At 45.0% G+C, this 21,696-nt stretch overlaps 2 protein-coding genes and 1 pseudogene across 2 annotated transcripts; 2 read left to right on the top strand and 1 right to left on the bottom strand.

Annotated features, from left to right (window-relative positions):
* The first annotated feature begins 6,630 nt into the window (after positions 1-6,630).
* LOC124694344 (collagen alpha-2(I) chain-like) lies at positions 6,631-7,605 on the top strand. The gene is made up of 3 exons (XM_047227339.1): positions 6,631-6,819; positions 6,910-6,929; positions 7,068-7,605. Exons 1-3 carry the CDS (start codon positions 6,631-6,633, stop codon positions 7,357-7,359), a joined length of 501 nt encoding a protein of 166 aa, XP_047083295.1. The 3' UTR covers positions 7,360-7,605.
* On the bottom strand, positions 7,558-10,087 carry LOC124701200 (probable RNA 3'-terminal phosphate cyclase-like protein). Its single transcript, XM_047233252.1, has 6 exons — positions 9,865-10,087; positions 9,593-9,742; positions 9,285-9,466; positions 9,032-9,207; positions 8,719-8,929; positions 7,558-8,154 (listed from the first exon to the last, which is right to left on the bottom strand). The coding sequence occupies exons 1-6, from the start codon at positions 10,064-10,066 to the stop codon at positions 7,945-7,947; spliced, it is 1,131 nt and encodes a 376-aa protein (XP_047089208.1). The 5' UTR covers positions 10,067-10,087; the 3' UTR covers positions 7,558-7,944.
* Positions 10,088-10,562: 475 nt separating this feature from the next.
* On the top strand, positions 10,563-11,104 carry LOC124694342 (annotated as a pseudogene).
* Positions 11,105-21,696: the final 10,592 nt, after the last annotated feature.

Here is a 21,696-nt window from a genome sequence, read left to right as displayed (position 1 = left end):
ATCAAGGTACCAATATGGCAATGCAGCATATGCCAGAGTGACATAGTTGAGAACCCCTAATCTGCCTCTGCAAAGTTCTCTAGTCAGCACCTTTGGTGTGATCAGCAAAGAGACAACTCCACATCCACATGTGTGGGCGATTTACACAAAAATAACCCTTTGTTGCAACTATTGCACAGACTAACCCTCCGGGAAAACTATTTCACTCATCTAACCCTTTTGTGTGGCGCTCCTCACATCGGCGCCACACCTCACTGTGTGGCGCCCGTGCCGACGGCGCCACTCTCCCAGCCGACGTGGCGCCCTCGACGCTGAGATGGTGCGCCGATACGACGGGGTAGGATGTGTGGCGCCGCTCCCATCGGCGCCACACATGCACTTATAATTGCCCAGAACATACTGTAAGACAAATCGTCTGGGACTTAGCCGTTTTGGCGATGCTGTTTGTGTGGCACCGGTGCCACACATCCACTTAAGTGTGGCGCCCGAGCCGCCCCCAGCCCGACCCTCTTCTTCTTCTCTCTTCTCTGTTTCTTCAAGACAGGCGGCCGGCGGTTCCTCCTCCTCCCCTCCTTCCCCCCCACCAAATCGGCCACGAATTCGTCAGATCTGACCGGCCATGATCTCTTCCCCATCCATTCTTCAAGGTAATCCCCTTCGAATCCTTCACATTCATCCACTAATTTCATAGATCTTGCTAGATTTGTACATGAACCCTAGACATGGAAACTAGATTTGAAATGGCTATGTATAGTGTTGAAATGGCTATGCTATGTGTTGAATGTGTATGTGTAGGAACCCTAGATATGTATGTATCCTAGATTTGTGGAGGAACCCTAGACATCAAATTTCATGAATGTGTGTATGTAGGAAACCTAGATATGTATGTATCCATATTTGTGTTACATATGACCATTATTTGTGATGGAATAACTCATATTTGTGATGGAATAACTCATATTTGTTAGGAATGACTCATAATATGGTTTTTTATCCCTAGATAAGTATGTATATGTATGTATGTGATGTATGTGTGATGGCTTATTTGCATATATTCTCATGTATGTGTTGCTCATATTTGTTAGGAATGGCTCATAATATGGTGTATTTGTGTAAACATGTAGGATGGTGTGGCTCCTAGATCAAGAGTATGACAGGGATCACCGGGCTTGTCATATGACGGAGAGGAGAACGGATCTTCACCCTTTGAAGATTCGTTACCATGGCACAGTGGATATAGCGTATGACGATAGGTATACGGAGTTCATCGAGCCTACCGGTCTTCTCCCGTTCATATCGCTTGTAAGCCGTGGGGGCCGAACATGAACGTCGCGGCACTCACCGCCCTTGTCGACCGGTGGAGGCCGGAGACGCACACCTTCCACTTGAGGGCCGGCGAGATGACCCCTACTCTTCAGGATATTTCCATGATCCTTGGACTTCCTATTCAGGGCGAGCCACTGTGTATGAACACCGCTTCTGATGGGTGACGCCGACAGATGGAGGACCTTATTGGCATGGCTCCTCCGCCGCCAGAAGATCCAAAGGCGAGAGCTCCCGCCGGCGCACCTTTCTCTTGGATTAGGCTTAACTTTGGACAATGCCCTCAAGGGGCCAACAGGGACACTCTCAGGACGTACACCCGCGTGTACTTATGGTACATGATTTCGAGGACTCTCTTTCCTGATAGTGGTGGGAAGCTGGCCCATTGGTGTTGGCTCAAGACGCTTACGGTGTTGGAGCACCGGTGGAGATCGACTTCTATTGCTTCCGAGCTGAACTTCGTGGTAATGGATTCCCTCATTAACTAGTACATCATCTACATTGGCATGTGCTCGCTTAAATTATGTATAATATGTTGGTCACAGCGATCCGAGATCCAAAAAACAGCTGAGGAGTGCGAGGTTGTTTGGGATCAGAGCCATAGAGATGTAAAGCCTATCGGACCGTTGCGGCATTTCATTAACGTACGATCACCAACTTTGAATGTACGCTATTATGTTCGGGTGTCTTTGTAACCATGACTTCCATGACGCAGAACACTGCACGAAAGATGCGGCGGTTAGCCAACTTGCTAGGTTGCCGCGACGGCAAAATTCCTACATCCTCTTCTGAAGAGGCGGAGGTATGGACTATTTTGTTGCTGTCAAACATGTGCTTACTAATTTCAACTTTTGTAATCTCATGTGTTCATGTTTGTGAAGATTCCTGACGACGACGCCATTTTGAGTCAAAGCATTAGTCGCGGCAAGAAGCAAGCCACACGGTCTGCTTACCAGTTGAAGCCAAGGGGCAAGGCTCCAAACCGATACACTCCGGACGATTATGTCAACCGAGGAAAGAATGTTGTCATTGAGGAGGATGAGGCGCCGCCGCGGAGATCATCTTTGAGGAGGATGAGGAATGATGAGCCGTTATCTTCAGAGGAGGAGGAGCCGCAGGAGCAGGAGCAGCAGCAACAAGAGCCACGGCAGCGGACGAAAAGGATGGCCGTCCGGAAGCAGCCCATGAGGAGGGGACGTCGAGGATAGATGGATTTGTGTTGTGAACTATATCTTCATTGCTACGTGTTCTAAACTCTATGTCATTACTACGTGTTGTGAACTATATGTCATTTCGAACCATGTCTATTGTTGCTACTTGTTGTTTGAATCTACGTGCTACGATGTGAGCTATGATGTGTTATATGTGTATGTTCTATGTGTATGAAATTGCTATTGTTGTGTTCAAAACTGTTTAACTAAGGCAAAAAAATTCATGGTTTTAACACAAGTCAAAGTGTGGCGCCCCTCACGCTGGCGCCACACCGCACTATGTGGCGCCCATGGCATCGGCGCCACATATGTTGATTATATGTCGACAACATCCAGGGGCTCCGGACGCTTGGTCCTTAGCCGTTTTGGCGAGGCTGTTTGTGTGGCGGCGGTGGCATCGGCGCCACACTGTGACATCCCAGACGATTTGTCTTACAGTATGTTTTGGGCAATTATAAGTGCATGTGACATCCTGCCACGTCGGATCGGCGCACCAGCTCAGCGTCGAGGGCGCCACGTCGGCTAGGAGAGTGGCGCCGCCGGCACGGGCGCCACACTGCCAGGTGTGGCGCCCATGAAAGGGGCGCCACACAAAAGGGTTAGATGGGTGAAATAGTTTGTCCGGAAGGTCAGTCTGTGCTATAGTTGCAACAAAGGGTTATTTTTGTGTAAATCGCCACATGTGTGCTACCTACGTACGATCAATATTGTAGCCCTATCTACCTGTGATGATAGCCTATGAAAAGATTACCCCGACGATGGATTCGGCGACTTTTACGCAAATCTAAGTGGTCCTAGCCAAAATGCTGATAAGCAATTCAAGGAAGGAAAACGCTTTGGATCCGGCGACCGATCGTGCGCCAGCGATCGGTCGTCCGGCCTCGCTCCCGCGCCGGCTTAATGGGCCTTCTTTTTTCGGCCCAACAATGGTTTCGCTGCAAAGCTGATGAACTATTTGTTGTAAACAATCCGTAATTTTTGTAGGATTTGTTGTTAACAATTGTTGTAAAGAGACAACTTTTTTTGATGCTAATAACAAAGTGATTTTTTATTTTGTTGTAACCATTTGTGAATTTCGATAAAATAGTAGGTGATTTTTGTTATAATTCTATCTGTAGCAAATTAAATAGTCTGTGGTTTTTGTGGATGATGTTTGCAACTTTTGTTGTAAACACCCAAATTATTTGTGACCTGTGTTGCTAATTATTGTTGTAAATATTTTACTGGTTTGTTCTAAAGATATTTCTGGAATGAAAGCAGACTTTTATTGTAAACATCCAAATAAAATAATGTTGGTTTTTGTTATTAATTATTGTTGTAAGTATGTTACCGATTTGTTGTAAAGATATTATTGCATGGAAATTGACTATTATTGTAAACACCCAAATAAAAAATATTGTTTTTGTTGTTAATTATTATTGTAAATATATTGATAATTTGTTGTACATATATGTGAAGATTTACTGTGAAAATTTTGTTGTAATACTTTTTATTTTTTGTACACAAAGCGGCGGGTTTTTGTTGCTATACTAAACAACGGGTTTTGTTGTAAATATCTGAAAGTTTGGGGGCAAAGGGAAACACGTGTTCAGTTTAAACTGATAGGCTTAGGACCGCGGGTTGATTTTCCAAAAACCAGGGGGCAAAATGCAAAAATCGAAATGCTGCTAATTCTAGCCGGTAGATCGCGATCGGACGGCCGGGACAGCAACCGATTTTCTCTGTCCGGGTCGGTCGCCCGACGCTGAGCGCGCGCCATTCAGGAAGTGCTGTCCTCCGGTGTGGCCATTTGGATTTGGATGGATGGCACTGTTAGCATTGCTAACAAAAAGCAGGAGGCCAGATCCTAATCCCAACTTTAGAAAGAAGAGGGGTATTGATCAGCTCAAAATTGACTGGATGACACTGACGAATCTAGCAGCCAAGGCCCTGCAGTCCGCCCCCGTTAACTTTCCTTGTCAAATTGATGTGCATCAGACTTAACCAATCATCATTTTCACATATATACTAGGTTCAAGATTAAATTTCATAAAAAAAAATAGGTGGACAATTAGCATACATGAACTATGTTCAAAATTAAATTTCATAAATTTTAAGGTGGACATTTGGCATACATGAACTATGATCAAGATTAAATTTCATAAAAATTCAGGTGGACATTTCGAATTATGCTCAAGACTAGATTTCATAAACAAAATCGGGTATATGAGGAGGAACGCAACCAACCTGCAAGCTTGCTGATGTAGAGAGATAGGTACCCCCTGCTTCCTTGTTTTGGCAACCAACAAGGAGTGCAACAGAATTGATTCCTCTGACATATGCAGAAATACAGATTCCTCCTGCCTCACTCATTAAGGTTCAGAAAGCCATGCCTGCTTCATCCCTGCATTGGTCCAACCTTAGTTTGTGGGATGAAACAAAAATTCACAGCAAGAGTCTCTGTTTTCAGCTCTTCCAATCGGATACATAATCTTCCAGTGGGACATTTCCGACCATTTTAGTGAGAAATAGTTTGTCGCAGCTCTTTTGCAACGGAGAAACAGCAAGAACTATTATCTGGGTAGAGAGGCACACATAAACCTGAACATCTACGCAAAGTGATTCCAGAGTGCAAATGCAGGCAAGGATCAATGAGGTGCGTGCACACACATGTCGTGAGCAACCAAGGGCAGCCTTTTTGAAAGGCCATGCAATGCATGCATATGCATCCACGCCCATCTGATCTGTCCAAGTTGATCCAAAAGCCCAATATTCCTAGTGTTTCCTCAAAGCTCAATTTATTCTCCTTCAAAGCTATGCCTAGCAGACCAGACCAGTGTGTTCAAAGTTCCTGTCAGGATGTGTGTGAGGATACATGCATCTATTTGGATTGGATTGAGGATTATGATTGACATGAACGTACTACAGGGATCAGCGCAAGACTAGCACTAGAGACCATGCTCGAGAGTCACCAGAGAAAGCACCTTTCTGAATTGGACCTGTCGAGAGCAAAGCATTTTTTTTCCTTTTGCGTGTGTTTTGACAAGAACAGGAGGGGAATGCTGTCGATTGCCAGTGTGCAGTTACATCATACCCTCGTTGCCTTCTATCCACATGCTTTTCTCCTGAAAACAGGAACGCTGCCCCATTCCGCATTGCTACTATTCTCATCAGGGAAATATATAAAGATTATGCATTTATGCTGTATTTCGTTGGTGGAAATTCTTTGCAACTGAAGGAGGATGGTCACAAATGAAAAAAATATATACATGAAAAAGATAGTCCCACACCAGCCACATGCGATCGACAACAAAGGAGACATACTACATGTACTTTCAAAAATTGTTTGAAAATTTGAAAAGGAGCACGCATCGCATTGCAATTTGCAATAATCTAGGACAAATTACGATCCACTTTGGGGCCTTTCACCTATTGATTATGCTTTTCCACTTTGTATCACACACACTGCCTTTAAATTTGCTCTTTGTTGGACTGCATTTGCTCCTTTCTCCCACACCTCCAGCTCCACTGCCTACATTTCCAGCTCCGTTTCCTCCCTAGCCTAGTCAGCCTTACCTTGGCCGTTGCTCCATCGATCAATGGCGGTTCCTGCTCTTAACTGCATCTTCTGTATTCTCCTGCTCTCAACCTCATCTTCTACATCGGGTCATGTCGCGGAGGCCTCGTGCCGTTCTCGGAGCCGGCGGGAGCTCCTCGGCGCGACGACCGTGCGCGACGTGTTCGCGCCCGTGACCAACCCGGTGACCGTGCCGGCCACGAACCCGGCGTCGAACCCTGGCGTCGTCACCGTGCCATCCACCAACCCCAACTTCCCGCCGCTGTACCCGGAGCCGTCTACGATGCCTGACCCGTCGATGACGACGCCGGCGCCGTTCACGAACCCGGTCACCGCGCCGATCACCAACCCGGCAACGACGCCGACTGCAGTGCCCGGCACGTCGCCAGTCACCAACCCCGCGACATAACCGTACCCACCGCAGGGTGGCGGCGTCGGCGTGCCGACTACGCCGGCGACAACGGTGCCCATCGGGGCGACGCCTATTTTCCCTGCTCCCGCAACCACGGCGCCCACCACGATGACGGGAGCGGGGACGTGATGCGTGGCGAAGACGGGGGTGATGGAGGCGGCGCTGCAGGCCGGGATGGACTACGCGTGCGGCATGGGCGGCGCCGACTGCTCGGCACTGCAGCCCATGGGAAGCTGCTACAACCCAAACACGATGCAGGCCCTCGCCGACAAGCTGCGACTTCGGCGGCGCCGTCATGCTCGTCGCCACCAACCCAAGTAACCATACTCCCACTCACTCACTACATCACTTGATATTCTTTAAATAACTCGGAAATTGTTGTACTGACGAGTTGGAGAATTCTTCAGGTTCAGGAGACATCATCAGGGTAAGATTACGAAATGATAGTAACTTGTTTTCAGTCATATCTTGAACACACGATTTTGTCAGGAATTTCGTATGGAACAGTAAAATTCATGAAACTTCTTCTTCTATGCTGATCATGCATTTGCCACATGTGCTGCAGTTCAGGCAGCACCGGTACTCCGGCAGTAACAGGCACACCAGGCTTCGGGTCGGCGGGCATGACTCCGGGCTACAGCACCGGTCCAACGACAGGGACGGGACCGGCGGTCGGTGGAGGGTCAGGCTCGACGGTGCTGAACGCGAACAATAACCCCGGTGGGACCTCGATGTATGGCCCAGACAACCCGACCGGCTTCTCCGGCGCCAGCAGTGGCGCCGCCTCCCGTTCCTTCGACTGGGTCTTGTCTCTTATTTGGATATTCACCATTGCTTATGTGAAGGAGAAAGTGTAGTGATGCTGATGAAGTGGTTTTGTGTTCTTCTCTTGTTGATATTCAGTTGTGTACATAGATGGGTGAATTAATAGGGAGAAGACTAGAAGTTTTGTGCTTGTGTGTATATTGACTGGGATAGGCTGAGCAGAATGATACCCAGCCATCATATGTGTTAGGTCAGTGTAGAGTTCAATCTCTATGAATGATTGTACGATATCAGTTGACGATCTTCTTGAACAATAATAGGCACAATGACCTTTCAAATGTTGCAACATGTAACAGGCTAGTAGAAAGAAAAGGCACATCAAGCGTGCATGCTGAATGTTAACACTGATATCTCTATGTAGAGTAAAAGTTAACAGTCACACCTGTTTTCTCAGGAAACAGAAGCCGAAGAGCAGTTGCTCTATTGGACAGATGAGAATATCAGATACAGTTGAGTGTACAAATACTATGATCAGGCAAATCCATTCCAGAACAAATAGCTTACATCAAAACTACCGCAACATAACTTCTACAACATCGGCTATGAAAATTGTTGTGTTGCAATTGCAAAACACTGCTGCATCCGCCCATCCTTGATGAGATTCGTGATCCTTCTGTTTATGAAATCTTACGAGCAAGGTTCTTTACTCCCGCACCAACACATTTCAATGTAACCGTGTTTGAATTGGGGTCGGGCTTGATGATGAACTTGACATCAAGGAAATCCCTGATGTTTCGGAGTGTTTCTATGGCATATGGTGTCAGCTGTCCCACACGGACCTTTGACACATCAGGCGGGCATAGAGCGCAAAGCATAAACAGAAGGCCCTGCAAATTATTTACAAGAGAGACATCATGTAACAAAACATAACATGCATTTTGAAGCAAGATCTGAAAAAGGCCCTAAAAAATATCTGAAAAGAGCCTTAAGAGAAAAGGCTAACACGATCTCAGAATTATTTTGCCAAAATGAACTAAGCACTAGGTTGCCAGAAGAACTTGCATAAAACAATAATTCTAATGGGAAAAATCCATGCATGCTATCTTTGGCTTAAATTTGTAGTTCCTATCCAGCTTCAATGTGTGGTTTTTTGAGCTACTACAGTGGTCAGTGAATGAACGGGTCCTGGTCCCCTGTGTTTTCAAGGACAGAAAATAAAAATACTAAATCGGTTATCTTCCTACAATATGAACCAGTCCAAAGAACTAGACCATTGATGTTGGAGAGATATCTAAGTGCTTCATAGAGCAGACAATAAAACAAAGAATTGATCGTCAATCGCACTATAGGCGTACGAAAAGGAAAAACAAACTATCAATTGCAGTTCAAAAATATATACAATCAGCCTGCTAAAGATAAGAAAAGAAAAAAACTGGTATGAAAAACCAGACCTGATGTGTTGAGTCAACAACTCCTCCTTGAGCCACCTCTTCTAGCAGCATTGATGCAACTTGTTCACCAAGATCCTCTGGAGACATTAGCTCGGGCTTCTCAGATTCAGTACTTAATTCGTCAACATTGGTATGACTCACAGTAGCATCTGCAGAAATTAAACAGCCTGTTGTGGTCTCAGCAACAACAGATACACCATAGCCTGCTGACCTGCCACAAAGATGAATAAGTTTTTGAGTTATAAAGACATGAGGAGATAAAAAGCAGGGTGTGCCGCTACTACTATTCAACAGGTCAAACTGGAAAAAATACCTTCCACCAGATGCACCCGATCTATGATCAGTGAATATATGAACATCAGGAATGAACTTATTGAAGAGTCCACGGGCAGCATAGAGGATACGGTTTTCAATCTGTGGAGATACTCTGGTGGAGAATGTTACACCTCTTATCCTCTTTACCATGCCTTCGTCAACCCAATTAACTGCCTGTGGAAACAGTTAACGTTAGAAGGATAATGTCAACAGAGATTGCGAAATGTTAGGAGAAGTAAACTCCAACACACCGTCAAGGTGCTGTTTATATTGGGAACTCGAAGAAGCACTTCACCGCCACCAAGAGGAGGAGCTCCCCGGCTTTCAATTTTTAGCTCCAGCCCCTCAAGAGGAACACCAAAATGCTTGAGCATATGCAATGTGACCATCCGGAAAGTGTCCACAGAAGGGTCCTTTGTATCATTTGTGATTCCTATAAACATGTCATCAAATTCAGATTCCGTTGCAAATTTAGAAGAGGAAGACGTTGTATGATAAGAGAACCCAATGACCATAAATTTAGTGCAGAAGATGACTGAAGGAGTATCTGTGACCATACCTTTGAGCCGGATGGACAGGGGCGACCTGCCGAAAAGGCCGAGCAGTATGAGCGGCTCGAGGAAGTAGCCGATCCCGCGCTGCAGGCCGCAGTCGTGCTCCAGGTCCTTCCCGCCGATGATCACCCCCGGCTTGTACCTCAGCTTGGTCCCTGCGAGCAGACCCGCGATAAATCAGCAGCCGAATCGAAGCGAAGCCTCCCGTGGGCAGGCAGGCAAGGCAAGGCAAGAAGACACGACTTTGAGAGCCAGAGAGGGGGCAGAACCAACGTGCCTGTCTCGTTGATCTCGATGTCGCTGTGGTCGGAGATCTTGTCGAGGAGGCGGAGGAGGGAGACCTCGTGCTCCCGGAGGCCCGGCGTGCCGTCGGCGCGGATGTCGACGATGGTGACCGGGGCGGAGGTGAGCGTCGCCAGCACCATCCGCTGCCGGAAGTGGCGGCTGCCGGAGAGCCTCCGGGTTTTGTCTCGCCCCATTCTCGCCGCCGGCGCCGGGGATGGACGGTTGGCTTCTCGCTCGCTCGCTCGCCTGACCTCGCGGTGGGGTTTGGTTGGTCGTGCGGCGGCGGCGGAGGCTTTGCTAGGGTTTTGTTTTGGCCAACAGGCAACGGGTACATCGCTTTAGACCGAATCGCTCAAGTCAAGGGAGCACGACCTGGGCCGGCCCATTTGCGTCCGCAGTCGCTACACCACCCATCCATCGGGACTCAAATTGCTATAGATGCCATCGTTATGGTTTTCTGGTGGTTTTGTTTTTTGAAAAATATTCAAATTTGAAGAAGATGAATCTCACCGCTGACCGGGACAAGGTGGCTGGCAGCGGCGTCGCCGGCTAAGCGAGGAATGTACCTCACCGGAGACGGGGACAATGCGGCTGGCCACGGCATCGCCGGCGGAGGTGAGGAAATAAAATTTGGTTTAGGGTAGGGTAGGGTGCAGGTGGAGATCTCGTACAGGTGTATGCACTCAGATGATGGTGGCGATGACTGACGTGAGCAAGCAGATCCTGCTAGGCAACCCAGACTTCTTTCCGATCAAGCCGGCAGACTACGGCAAGTTCATGGTGTTGTCACTGGGCACTGGTTCCGCCAAAGTGGAGGAGAAATTCGATGCTACCACGAGCGGCAAGTGGGGCATCCTCGGCTGGCTCTACAACCAGGGTGCCACGCCGCTCATAGTAGCCAGGCCAGCTCCGACCTCGTCGACATCCAGGCGTCCGTGCTCTTCCAGGCGCTGCGCTGCGAGAAGCGGTACCTACGCATCCAGGATGACGAGCTCAAGGGCAACACCTCCTCTGTTGACGTGTCCACTCCAGTGAACCTCAATGGCCTCATCGATGTCGGCAAGGCGCTGCTCAAGAGGACAGTGTGCAGGGTGGACGTCGAGACCGGCAAGAGCGTGCCTGATGTGAACAGAGGCACCAATGAGGAGGAACTCGTCCGTTTCGCCAGCATGCTCTCACAGGAGCGCAAGGCCAGGTTCCAGAAGAAAGGCATAACTACCGTCACACAGTAAATATATCAACATGGATGCATGATACGCGTGAAGCACACGTTCGTTGGGAACCCCAAGAGGAAGGTGTGATGCGTACAGCAGCAAGTTTTCCCTCAGTAAGAAACCATGGTTATCGAACCAGTAGGAGTCAAGGATCACGTGAAGGTCGTTGGTGACGGAGTGTAGTGCGGCGCAACACCAGAGATTCCGGCGTCAACGTGGAACCTCGCACAACACAATCAAAGTACTTTGCCCCAACGTAACGATGGAGGTTGTCAATCTCACCGGCTTGCTGTAAACAAAGGATTAAATGTATAGTGTGAAAAATGATGTTTGTTTGCGAAGAACAGTAAAGAACAGAGTTTGCAGTAGATTGTATTTCAGATGTAAAAGAATGGACCGGCGTCCACAGTTCACTACTGGTGTCTCTCCCATAAGATAAATAGCATGTTGGGTGAACAAATTACAGTTGGGTAATTGACAAATAGAGAAGACATAACAATGCACATACATATATCACGATGACTACTATGAGATTTAATCAGGGCATTACGACAAAGTACATAGACCGCTATCCAGCATGCATCTATGCCTAAAAAGTCCACCTTCAGAGTTAGCATCCGCACCCCTTCCGATATTAAGTTGCAAACAGCAGACAATTGCATTAAGTATGGTGCGTAATGTAATCAACACAAATATCCTTAGACAAAACATTGATGTTTTATCCCTAGTGGCAACAAGACATCCACAACCTTAGAACTTTCCGTCACTGTCCCGAGATTCAATGGAGGCATGAACCCACTATCGAGCATAAATACTCCCTCTTGGAGTTACAAGTATCAACTTGCCGAGCCTCTACTAGCAACGGAGAGCATGCAAGAACATAAACAACACATATATGATAGATTGATAATCAACTTGACATAGTATTCCATATTCATCGGATCCCAACAAACACAACATGTAGCATTATAAATAGATGATCTTGATCATGATAGGCAGCTCACAAGATCTAACATGATAGCACAATGAGGAGAAGACTACCATCTAGCTACTGCTATGGACCCATAGTCCAGGGGTGAACTACTCACACATCAATCCGGAGGCGATCATGGTGATGAAGAGTCCTCCGGGAGATGATTCCCCTCTCCGGCGGGGTGCCGGAGGCGATCTCCTGAATCCCCCGAGATGGGATTGGCGGCGGCGGCGTCTCTGGAAGGTTTTCCGTATCGTGGCCCTCGGTACAGGGGTTTTCGCGACGAAGGCTATAAGTAGGCGGAAGGGCAGAGTCGGAGGGCTGACGAGGGGACCACACCATAGGGCGGTGCGGGCCCCCCTCTGGCCGCGCGGCCCTATGGTGGCGGCACCTCGTCGCCCCACTTCGTATCCCCTTCGGTCTTCTGGAAGCTTCGTGGAAAAATAAGACCCTGGGCGTTGATTTCGTCCAATTCCGAGAATATTTCCTTTGTAGGATTTCTGAAACCAAAAACAGCAGAAAACGACAGAATCGACTCTTCGGCATCTTTTCAATAGGTTAGTGCCGGAAAATGCATAATAATGACATAAAGTGTGTATAAAACATGTGAGTATCATCATAAAAGTAGCATGGAACATAAGAAATTATAGATACGTTTGAGACGTATCAAGCATTCCCAAGCTTAGTTCCTACTCACCCTCGAGTAGGTAAACGATAACAAGGATAATTTCTGTAGTGACATGCTATCATAATCTTGATCAATACTATTGTAAAGCATATGAGATGAATGCAGCGATTCGAAGCAATGGTAAAGACAATGATTAAACAACTGAATCATATAGCAAAGACTTTTCATGAATAGTATTTTCAAGACAAGCATCAATAAGACTTGGATAAGAGTTAACTCATAAAGCAATAAATTCTTAGTAGAAAGTTTTGAAACAACACAAAGAAAGATATAAGTTTCAGCAGTTGCTTTCAACTTCAACATGTTTATCTCATGGATAATTGTCAACACAAAGTAATATAACATAGGTAAACATGTAAGAATCAATGCACACAGTTCACACAAGTGTTTGCTTCTAAGATAGAAAGAATAGGTAAACTGACTCAACATAAAGTAAAAGATAGGCCCTTCACAGAGGGAAGCATGGATTACTATTTTTGTGCTAGAGCTTTTCATTTTGAAAACATAGAAACAATTTTGTCAACGGTAGTAATAAATCATATGTGTTATGCATAAGACATCTTATAAGTTGCAAGCCTCATGCATTGATTACCAATAGTGCTCGCACCTTGTCCTAATTAGCTTGGATTACATGGATTATCACTGCATAACATATGTTTCAACCAAGTGTCACAAAGGGGTACCTCTATGTCGCCTGTACAAAGGTCTAAGGAGAAAGTTCGTATTGGATTTCTCGCTTTTGATTATTCTCAACTTAGACATCCATACCGGGACAACATAGATAACAGGTAGTGGACTCCTCTTTAATGCATAAGCATTCAACAACAGATAATATTCTCATAAGAGATTGAGGATTGATGTCCAAACTGAAACTTCCACCATGATTCATGGCTTTAGTTAGCGGCTCAATGTTCTTCTCTAACAATATGCATACTCAAACCATTTGATCATGATAAATCACCCTTACTTCAGACAAGGCGAACATGCATAACAACTCACATGATATTCAACAAAGGTGTAATAGTTGGTGGCATCCCCAGAAACATGGTTATCGCTCAACAAGCAACTTATAAGAAATAAGATACATAAGTAACATACTCAATACCACAATAGTTTTTAAGCTATTTTCCCATGAGCTATATATTGCAAAGACAAGGAATAGAATTTTAAAGGTAGCACTCAAGTAATTTACTTTGGAATGGCTGAGAAATACCATGTAGTAGGTAGGTATGGTGGATACAAATGGCATAGTTTTTTGCTCAAGGATTTGGATGCACGAGAAGAATTCCCTCTCAATACAAGGCTAGGCTAGCAAGGTTGTTTGAAGCAAACTCGAGTATAAACCGGTACAGCAAAACTTACATAAGAACATATTGCAAGCATTATAAGACTCTACACTGTCTTCCTTGTTGTTCAAACACCTTAACCAGAAAATATCTAGACTCTAGAGAGACCAATCATGCAAACCAAATTTCAACAAGCTCTATGTAGTTCTTCATTAATAGGTGCAGAGTACATGATGCAAGAGCTTAAACATGATCTATTTGAGCACAAAAATTGCCAAGTATCAAAATATTCAAGACATTATACCAATTACCACATGAATCATTTTCTGTTTCCAACCATATAACAATGAACGAAGTAGTTTCAACCTTCGCCATGAACATTAAAAGTAAAGCTAAGAACACATGTGTTCATATGAACGAGCGGAGCGTGTCTCTCTACCAAACAAGGAATGCTAGGATGCGATTTTATTCAAACAAAAACAAAAATAAAAACAAACAGACGCTCCAAGTAAAGCACATAAGATGTGACGGAATAAAAATATAGTTTCACTAGAGGTGACCTGATAAGTTGTCGATGAAGAAGGGATGCCTTGGGCATCCCCAAGCTTAGATGCTTGAGTCTTCTTAAAATATGCAGGGATGAACCACGGGGCATCCCCAAGCTTAGACTTTTCACTATTCTTGATCATATTGTATCATCCTCCTCTCTTGACCCTTGAAAACTTCCTCCACACCAAACTCAAAACAAACTCATTAGAGGGTTAATGCATAATCGAAAATCCACATATTCAGATGTGACATAATCATTCTTAACACTTCTGGACATTGCACAAAGCTACTGAAAGTTAATGGAACAAATAAAACCATCAAACATAGCAAAACAGGCAATGCGAAATAAAAGGCAGAATCTGTCAAAACAGAACAGTTCGTAAAGACGAATTTTTCTGGGGCACTTAACTTGCTCAGATGAAAATGCTCAAATTGAATGAAAGTTGCGTACATATCTGAGGATCGCGCACGTAAATTGGCAGATTTTTCTGGGTTACCTACAGACGGGGCTGCTCAATTTCGTGACAGTAAGAAATCTGTTTCTGCGCAGTAATCCAAATCTAGTATCATCTTTACTATCAAAGACTTTACTTGGCACAACAATGCAATAAAATAAAGATAAGGAGAGGTTGCTACAGTAGTAACAACTTCCAAGACTCAAATATAAAACAAAGTGCAGAAGTAAAATAATGGGTTGTCTCCCATAAGCGCTTTTCTTTAACGCCTTTCAGCTAGGCGCAGAAAGTGTGAATCAAGTATTATCAAGAGATGAAGCATCAACATCATAACTTTCAAAATTTGTCACAATAGATATCTTAGATGCTCCATTATCCATAGTGGAACTAAGGGCTTTGTCAATTTTAGGCCTATAATAGTTTTTTTGGCTTAGGCACTTTAGAGACATACATGAACTTTTGCTCCTTACCCACATAAGCTTTCTCCTTAAACTTAAGAGAAGAAAAAGTTGAACCCAAGGTTCCCATAGCTTCTTCAAGTTCACTAATCCTATGGGTTCGATTATCATGAGTAGCACAAGTTTCTAAAACGGCAATTCTCTCATTGATTCCACTTAGAGTTTTATCAAGTTTATCAGTGTTATTAAGTAATATTCCCAATTTAGTCTCAACACTTGGAAGATTTTTCTCTATGGCTTCCAACTTTTTCATGACATCTTCAAGAGAGATTTTAATTTTAGCTTCATTAACAGGTGGTATTCCAACTAGACTCTCAATGATGCAACTAGCTTCTAAAGCAGGAGTGACTAGGAAATTACCTCCCACAAGAGTATCAAGAACATACCTATTCCAGCTAGAGATACCAACATAAAAGTTCCTAAGTAGGATAATAGTGGAGTGTTTCTTAGTGCACCTATGATGAGCATCACTAATTCTATACCAAGCATCTTTAAAACTTTCTCCCCTTGTTGCTTAAACGAACGAACTTCAACTTCAGAATTACTCATTTTTGGCAGTAATAAATAAAGCAAACTAAATAAAGTAAATGCAAGTAACTAATTTTTTTGTGTTTTTAATATAGAGATCAAGACAGTAAATAAAGTAAAGGTAGTAATTAATTTTTTTGTATTTTTGATATTGAGAACAAACAAAGCAGTAAATAAAATAAAGTAAAGCAAGACAAAAACAAAGTAAAGAGATTGGAAGTGGGAGACTCCCCTTGCAGTGTGTCTTGATCTCTCCGGCAACGGCGCCAGAAAAAGAGCTGTTGACGTGGGAGTTGAAAATCTTTGTGGTGTAACTTTCCTTTGTTCCCCGGCAACGGCGCCAGAAAAAGAGCTTGATACGCGTGAAGCACACGTCCGTTGGGAACCCCAAGAGGAAGGTGTGATACTTACAGCAGCAACTTTTCCCTCAGTAAGAAACCATGGTTATCGAACCAGTAGGAGTCAAGGATCACGTGAAGGACGTTGGTGACAAAGTGTAGTGCGGCGCAATACCAGGGATTCCGGCGCCAACGTGGAACCTGCACAACACAATCAAAGTACTTTGCCCCAACGTAACAGTGAGGTTGTCAATCTCACCGGCTTGCTGTAAACAAAGGATTAAATGTATAGTGTGGAAAATGATGTTTGTTTGCGAAGAACAATAAAGAACAGAGTTTGCAGTAGATTGTATTTTAGATGTAAAAGAATGGACCGGGGTCCACAGTTCACTAGTGGTGTCTCTCCATAAGATAAATAGCATGTTGGGTGAACAAATTTACAGTTGGGCAATTGACAAATAGAGAAGGCATAACAGTGCACATACATATATCACGATGACTACTATGAGATTTAATCAGAGCATTACGACAAAGTACATAGACCGCTATCCAACATGCATCTATGCCTAAAAAGTCCACCTTCAGGTTAGCATCCGCACCCCTTCCAGTATTAAATTGCAAACAACAGACAATTGCATTAAGTATGGTGCGTAATGTAATCAACACAAATATCCTTAGACAAAGCATTGATGTTTTATCCCTAGTGGCAACAACACATCCACAACCTTAGAACTTTCTGTCATTGTCCCAGATTCAATGGAGGCATGAACCCACTATCGAGCATAAATACTCCCTCTTGGAGTTACAAGTATCAACTTGGCCGGAGCCTCTACTAGCAACGGAGAGCATGCAAGAACATAAACAACACATATATGATAGATTGATAATCAACTTGACATAGTATTCCATATTCATCGGATCCCAACAAACACAACATGTAGCATTACAAATAGATGATCTTGATCATGATAGGCAGCTCACAAGATCTAACATGATAGCACAATGAGGAGAAGACTACCATCTAGCTACTGCTATGGACCCATAGTCCAGGGGTGAACTACTCACACATCAATCCGGAGGTGATCATGGTGATGAAGAGTCCTCCGGGAGATGATTCCCCTCTCCGACAGGGTGCCGGAGGCGATCTCCTGAATCCCCCGAGATGGGATTGGCGGCGGCGGCGTCTCTGGAAGGTTTTTCGTATCGTGGCTCTCGGTACAGGGGTTTTCGCGACGAAGACTATAAGTAGGCGGAAGGGCAGAGTCGGAGGGCTGACGAGGGGCCCACACCATAGGGCGGCACGGGCCCCCCTCTGGCCGCGCGGCCCTATGGTGGCGGCGCCTCGTCGCCCCACTTCGTATCCCCTTCGGTCTTCTGGAAGCTTCGTGGAAAAATAAGACCCTGGGCGTTGATTTCGTCCAATTCCGAGAATATTTCCTTTGTAGGATTTCTGAAACCAAAAACAGCAGAAAACAACGAATCGGCTCTTCGGCATCTCGTCAATAGGTTAGTGCCGGAAAATGCATAATAATGACATAAAGTGTGTATAAAACATATGAGTATCATCATAAAAGTAGCATGAAACATAAGAAATTATAGATACGTTTGAGACGTATCAATGCATCGGATATATAGATGCTCATTGTCAAAGTTTCAACTGTTTGTAATAAGTGCGAGCACAAAACATGTAACGCTCATCTGCAAGCCTTCCTATGGCCACCACATATGTGTCTTTCCGTTTTCTCTTACTGCTGGGTTCCTTATCTCTTGTACACCATGTTCTGTTGTTTCATGTGGGTTTTCACATGTATAGATTCCTTGTGTTTTTTTTGCCATGTTTCATATTTCAGATGAATTTCATTGTGATTTCAAAATATATGTTTTTGTAAATATATTTTTATTGTGATTTCAAAATTATAAGACTTAAAGATGAAAACGATCTTGACAATAGAAAGACAACAATACAAACAATTCATAAATCTAAGCTTTGTGCTTTGGGTGGATGGAGAGACCGATAGGATACATGTCTTAAAATGCATGGTAAATGGGTGGACAGAGAGGGAACAACCAATAGATTTCGCAAAAAAAAAAAGAGCAGAACCAATAGGATGGCGAGTGTGTCTTTGTGTGACTTTGTTGTGTGCATGGATCTCAAATGACAAATCAATAATGGAATAGCGTTGTGCAGATGAGAGAGGTGCCAAATGATCTATTTGCCATTACTACCGCTTATTTTCTATGTATTCTTACCCTATTAGTTTCATAATTTTGGTACGTTTTTCCTTGCACTTTTCTAAGGAAAAGGCATGAACCTTTTTTTGTATGTACATTAACATTTTCTGCTAAAATGAAGTTCGATCCAAAATACTTCATATGATAACTTTTTTCTAAAATAAGCAAGCAAATTCCTTCTATAAATGTTCCTAGACTACCCGGCCAACCAAGCCATCCAAAGGGGCAAACGCTCGTTGGTCGTTGGATACTACCAGGCCGTACGGTTTCACTCCCCGCTTTTCATCTCAACCGTTGTATAGGTTATTACTTTTATCACTTCTTTCTTCTCCGGATAGCCAATGACGACTGGGACCGGAATTGTGCGGGTCCGGCGGACAGAGGCAGCGACCCGTGAGTTTCTGGGTTGCTCGTTTTCGACAGGCTAGCTCGTTCCGCCAGAGAGGTGAGAGAATCTAGATCTCGACCGACGTCCCCAATCCTGGCCTCGCTCCCCAATCCCCACCTCCTCCTCTCCTCTCCAATAGCAGCCGTGGAGCCCTTGCTCGCCGGCGACAGGAAAGATGGGGGAGGCGGGGCCGTCGCGAGGTCTGCTCTAAAAGGGCGTCGTGGGGTGTAGGTTGCGGCAGCGCGCTGGCGGTTGGAAGTGGGGCGGAGCCCCGACGGTGAGACATAGGGGCGGCAGCCGCGGCGACAACAGGTGGCGGCGCGCATGGAGGAAGGAGGTCGGGGTCACGCGGTGGAGGATGGAGGCCGTGGCCGCGCCGTTGGGGAGGGAGGTCGGGCGTCGCGCCGATGCAGCGGTGCGATGGGGCTGGGCTGGTGCGGGGAAGGGCGGCTGCTGTGCATCGCGGGTCGAGGGCGCGGTGGTGGGTTGGCGGCGGCGACCTGTGTGGCGGCGACGACGGCGTGCAGGAGGAGGAGGGAGGCGGAGCCTGCGCCGGCCGCCCGGGTCACAAAGAGGAGGCCGGGGCGCGGCGTGGAGGTGACGGTCGGCCCGCCCGTAGATGCGAGGCGCGGGAGCGGCGATTGTCGCGGGTCAACGACGCGGTGATGGGCTGGCGGCGGCGACCCGGCGCGATGGGGGATGACCCGGGGCTGACCACCGGACGTGCGGGGACGGAGCGGCAGGTGGTAGCGCGGGGATGAGGTTCGTCTTGCTTCTCCCTCCTCTCTTTCTCTCGTGTATCTCTCTCTCATCTCTCACTCTCGTTTTTCTCCTTTTTATCATGGACGGCGGCCGGATCTTTTGGAGAAAGCGGCGCGGTGATGGACTACTCGGATGCCTAGAAGGGAGGAAGAAGGGGCGGGTGGCATGGCCTCAACGGGACGAGGAGGAGGCGGATTCCGGCATGGCCTGCACGGCTGCACTTTCTTCTCGGTACCTTCGCGTCTATGGCCTCCTCGCTGTCAAAATAGATTGATGTTTGTTTTAATTCTTGACTCAACTGAAATTTGTTTTATCTGCAGGCAGTGGCATCTAAAACGGTCTTGTCTCTTACACCACTTGATGTGCAGCTCATCCCGCACTACAGCTGGGAAGGAAGGCCCCAAGGCGAGCCATTTTTCATCTCTTACTGCTCTATTAATAAGAGATTTGCACGTCACGAAAAGAACAAGAAAATATTATGGGTTTTATGATGCATGGTTAGAAACATTTTGAGTTAGTTTATGTTCACGAAAAGAACACTAAAAGAGACGAACTAATTTGAATTAGTTTATCTACATTTTGCAGGCTGATATTTTTGTCAGTTTGTAACTCCTTAAATTGATTTAGGTTGTGTTTGGTTTTGGTTAATTTATAGAGGAATCAAAAAGGAAGAAGGCACATGAATAAGAGAACAAGGCGACTGCGGGTTGGCTCTCGTGGTGGCGCTGGGTGAAGGAGATGATGGGGCCGTTGTTGGGTGGAGGAGGGGTTGGGGTGTTACCTAGAGCGCAGATGATGGGGTAAATTTTTTTCTATAAGGTTCTAGACAAAACTTGGTTCAATACTACATGCTAAACAAGATGGTTTTCCTTATAAGCTAGAACATTTGCATTGCTACTTGGTGTTTGTGGTTTTTTTACCTATTGGGAGAGAGAAAAAAGTCGTCTACTTGCTAAATTAGTTTATATATAAAATACTACCCTTTGAAGACATGGGTCTTGGACATTTTTAAGCTGTACTACATGGTATGGTAGTAAGTAGGAAACAACTATAAATTTAGTAGTCAATGCGCTCATGGATTTACTTGTGGGGACTTAATCTGTCTTTTAGCTCAGGTTTGATGTCCTAAGTTTTGCCATATGAATTCAATGAAGGTTACACAAGGCGATAGTTTAATCTTTTCCAGGATGAACTCAAAGAACCAATTGGGAAATCAGAAAACTACCATGATTGCCAGCTTCCAATTTCATGTTCCCCAATAGTACTGCTTAGGCTTTAGGTTTGATATTATTTCCTACAAGAATTCAGAAGAAGATTTCTTATTGTAGGTTTGGTGGATTTAGTTGACACATTGCTTGTTTGGATAATACCGTGAAAACATATCATGGAGAGAGTCCATCTGGTAAAGATAACGTCGAACATAAAATATATGGATGATACAGCTATTATGAAGCAGTAAAGAAATGACCTTACTTTTATAGTACTTTATATTTTGTTTCTATTTTGAAGAGCTGCTTTACCACATCAGATAAAATCCAGAAGTAATTTGCCTACATTTATTATACTAGCTCTAAAGTATGAGATGTCTCCTCGCTCTGTACAGTTAATTTGTGGGCATATCATTGCTACTGTCTCCTAATTGGGTGATGAGCCTATGGTGTAGATTTTTGTGGGCACGTGTTTGTGATCTACCATGGTATCTAGCTTCATTTCTATCATGATACTGAATTTCTTAGTGCTTCAGTGTGTTATCTCGTGATTTATGTGGTGAGGGACAAATATGTAATGGAGGATATATTGTTGTTTTAGTCACCACTGTTTCATGTGCTACTAGGCACAAATTTCTGATATTAGCAGCTCTGGTTGTGTGCATCTTTTCTTTGTATACACTATGATTTGCTTTTTTTATTTCCCTTCTGTTTCATTCTCTAAGAATACTTGCTTTCAAAGATA

This window comes from Lolium rigidum, chromosome 3 (genome assembly GCF_022539505.1).
Source record: "Lolium rigidum isolate FL_2022 chromosome 3, APGP_CSIRO_Lrig_0.1, whole genome shotgun sequence".
NCBI lineage: Eukaryota > Viridiplantae > Streptophyta > Magnoliopsida > Poales > Poaceae > Lolium > Lolium rigidum.
Note: the sequence above shows the minus strand (reverse complement) of the source record. Positions and strands in the feature narration are given on the sequence as shown.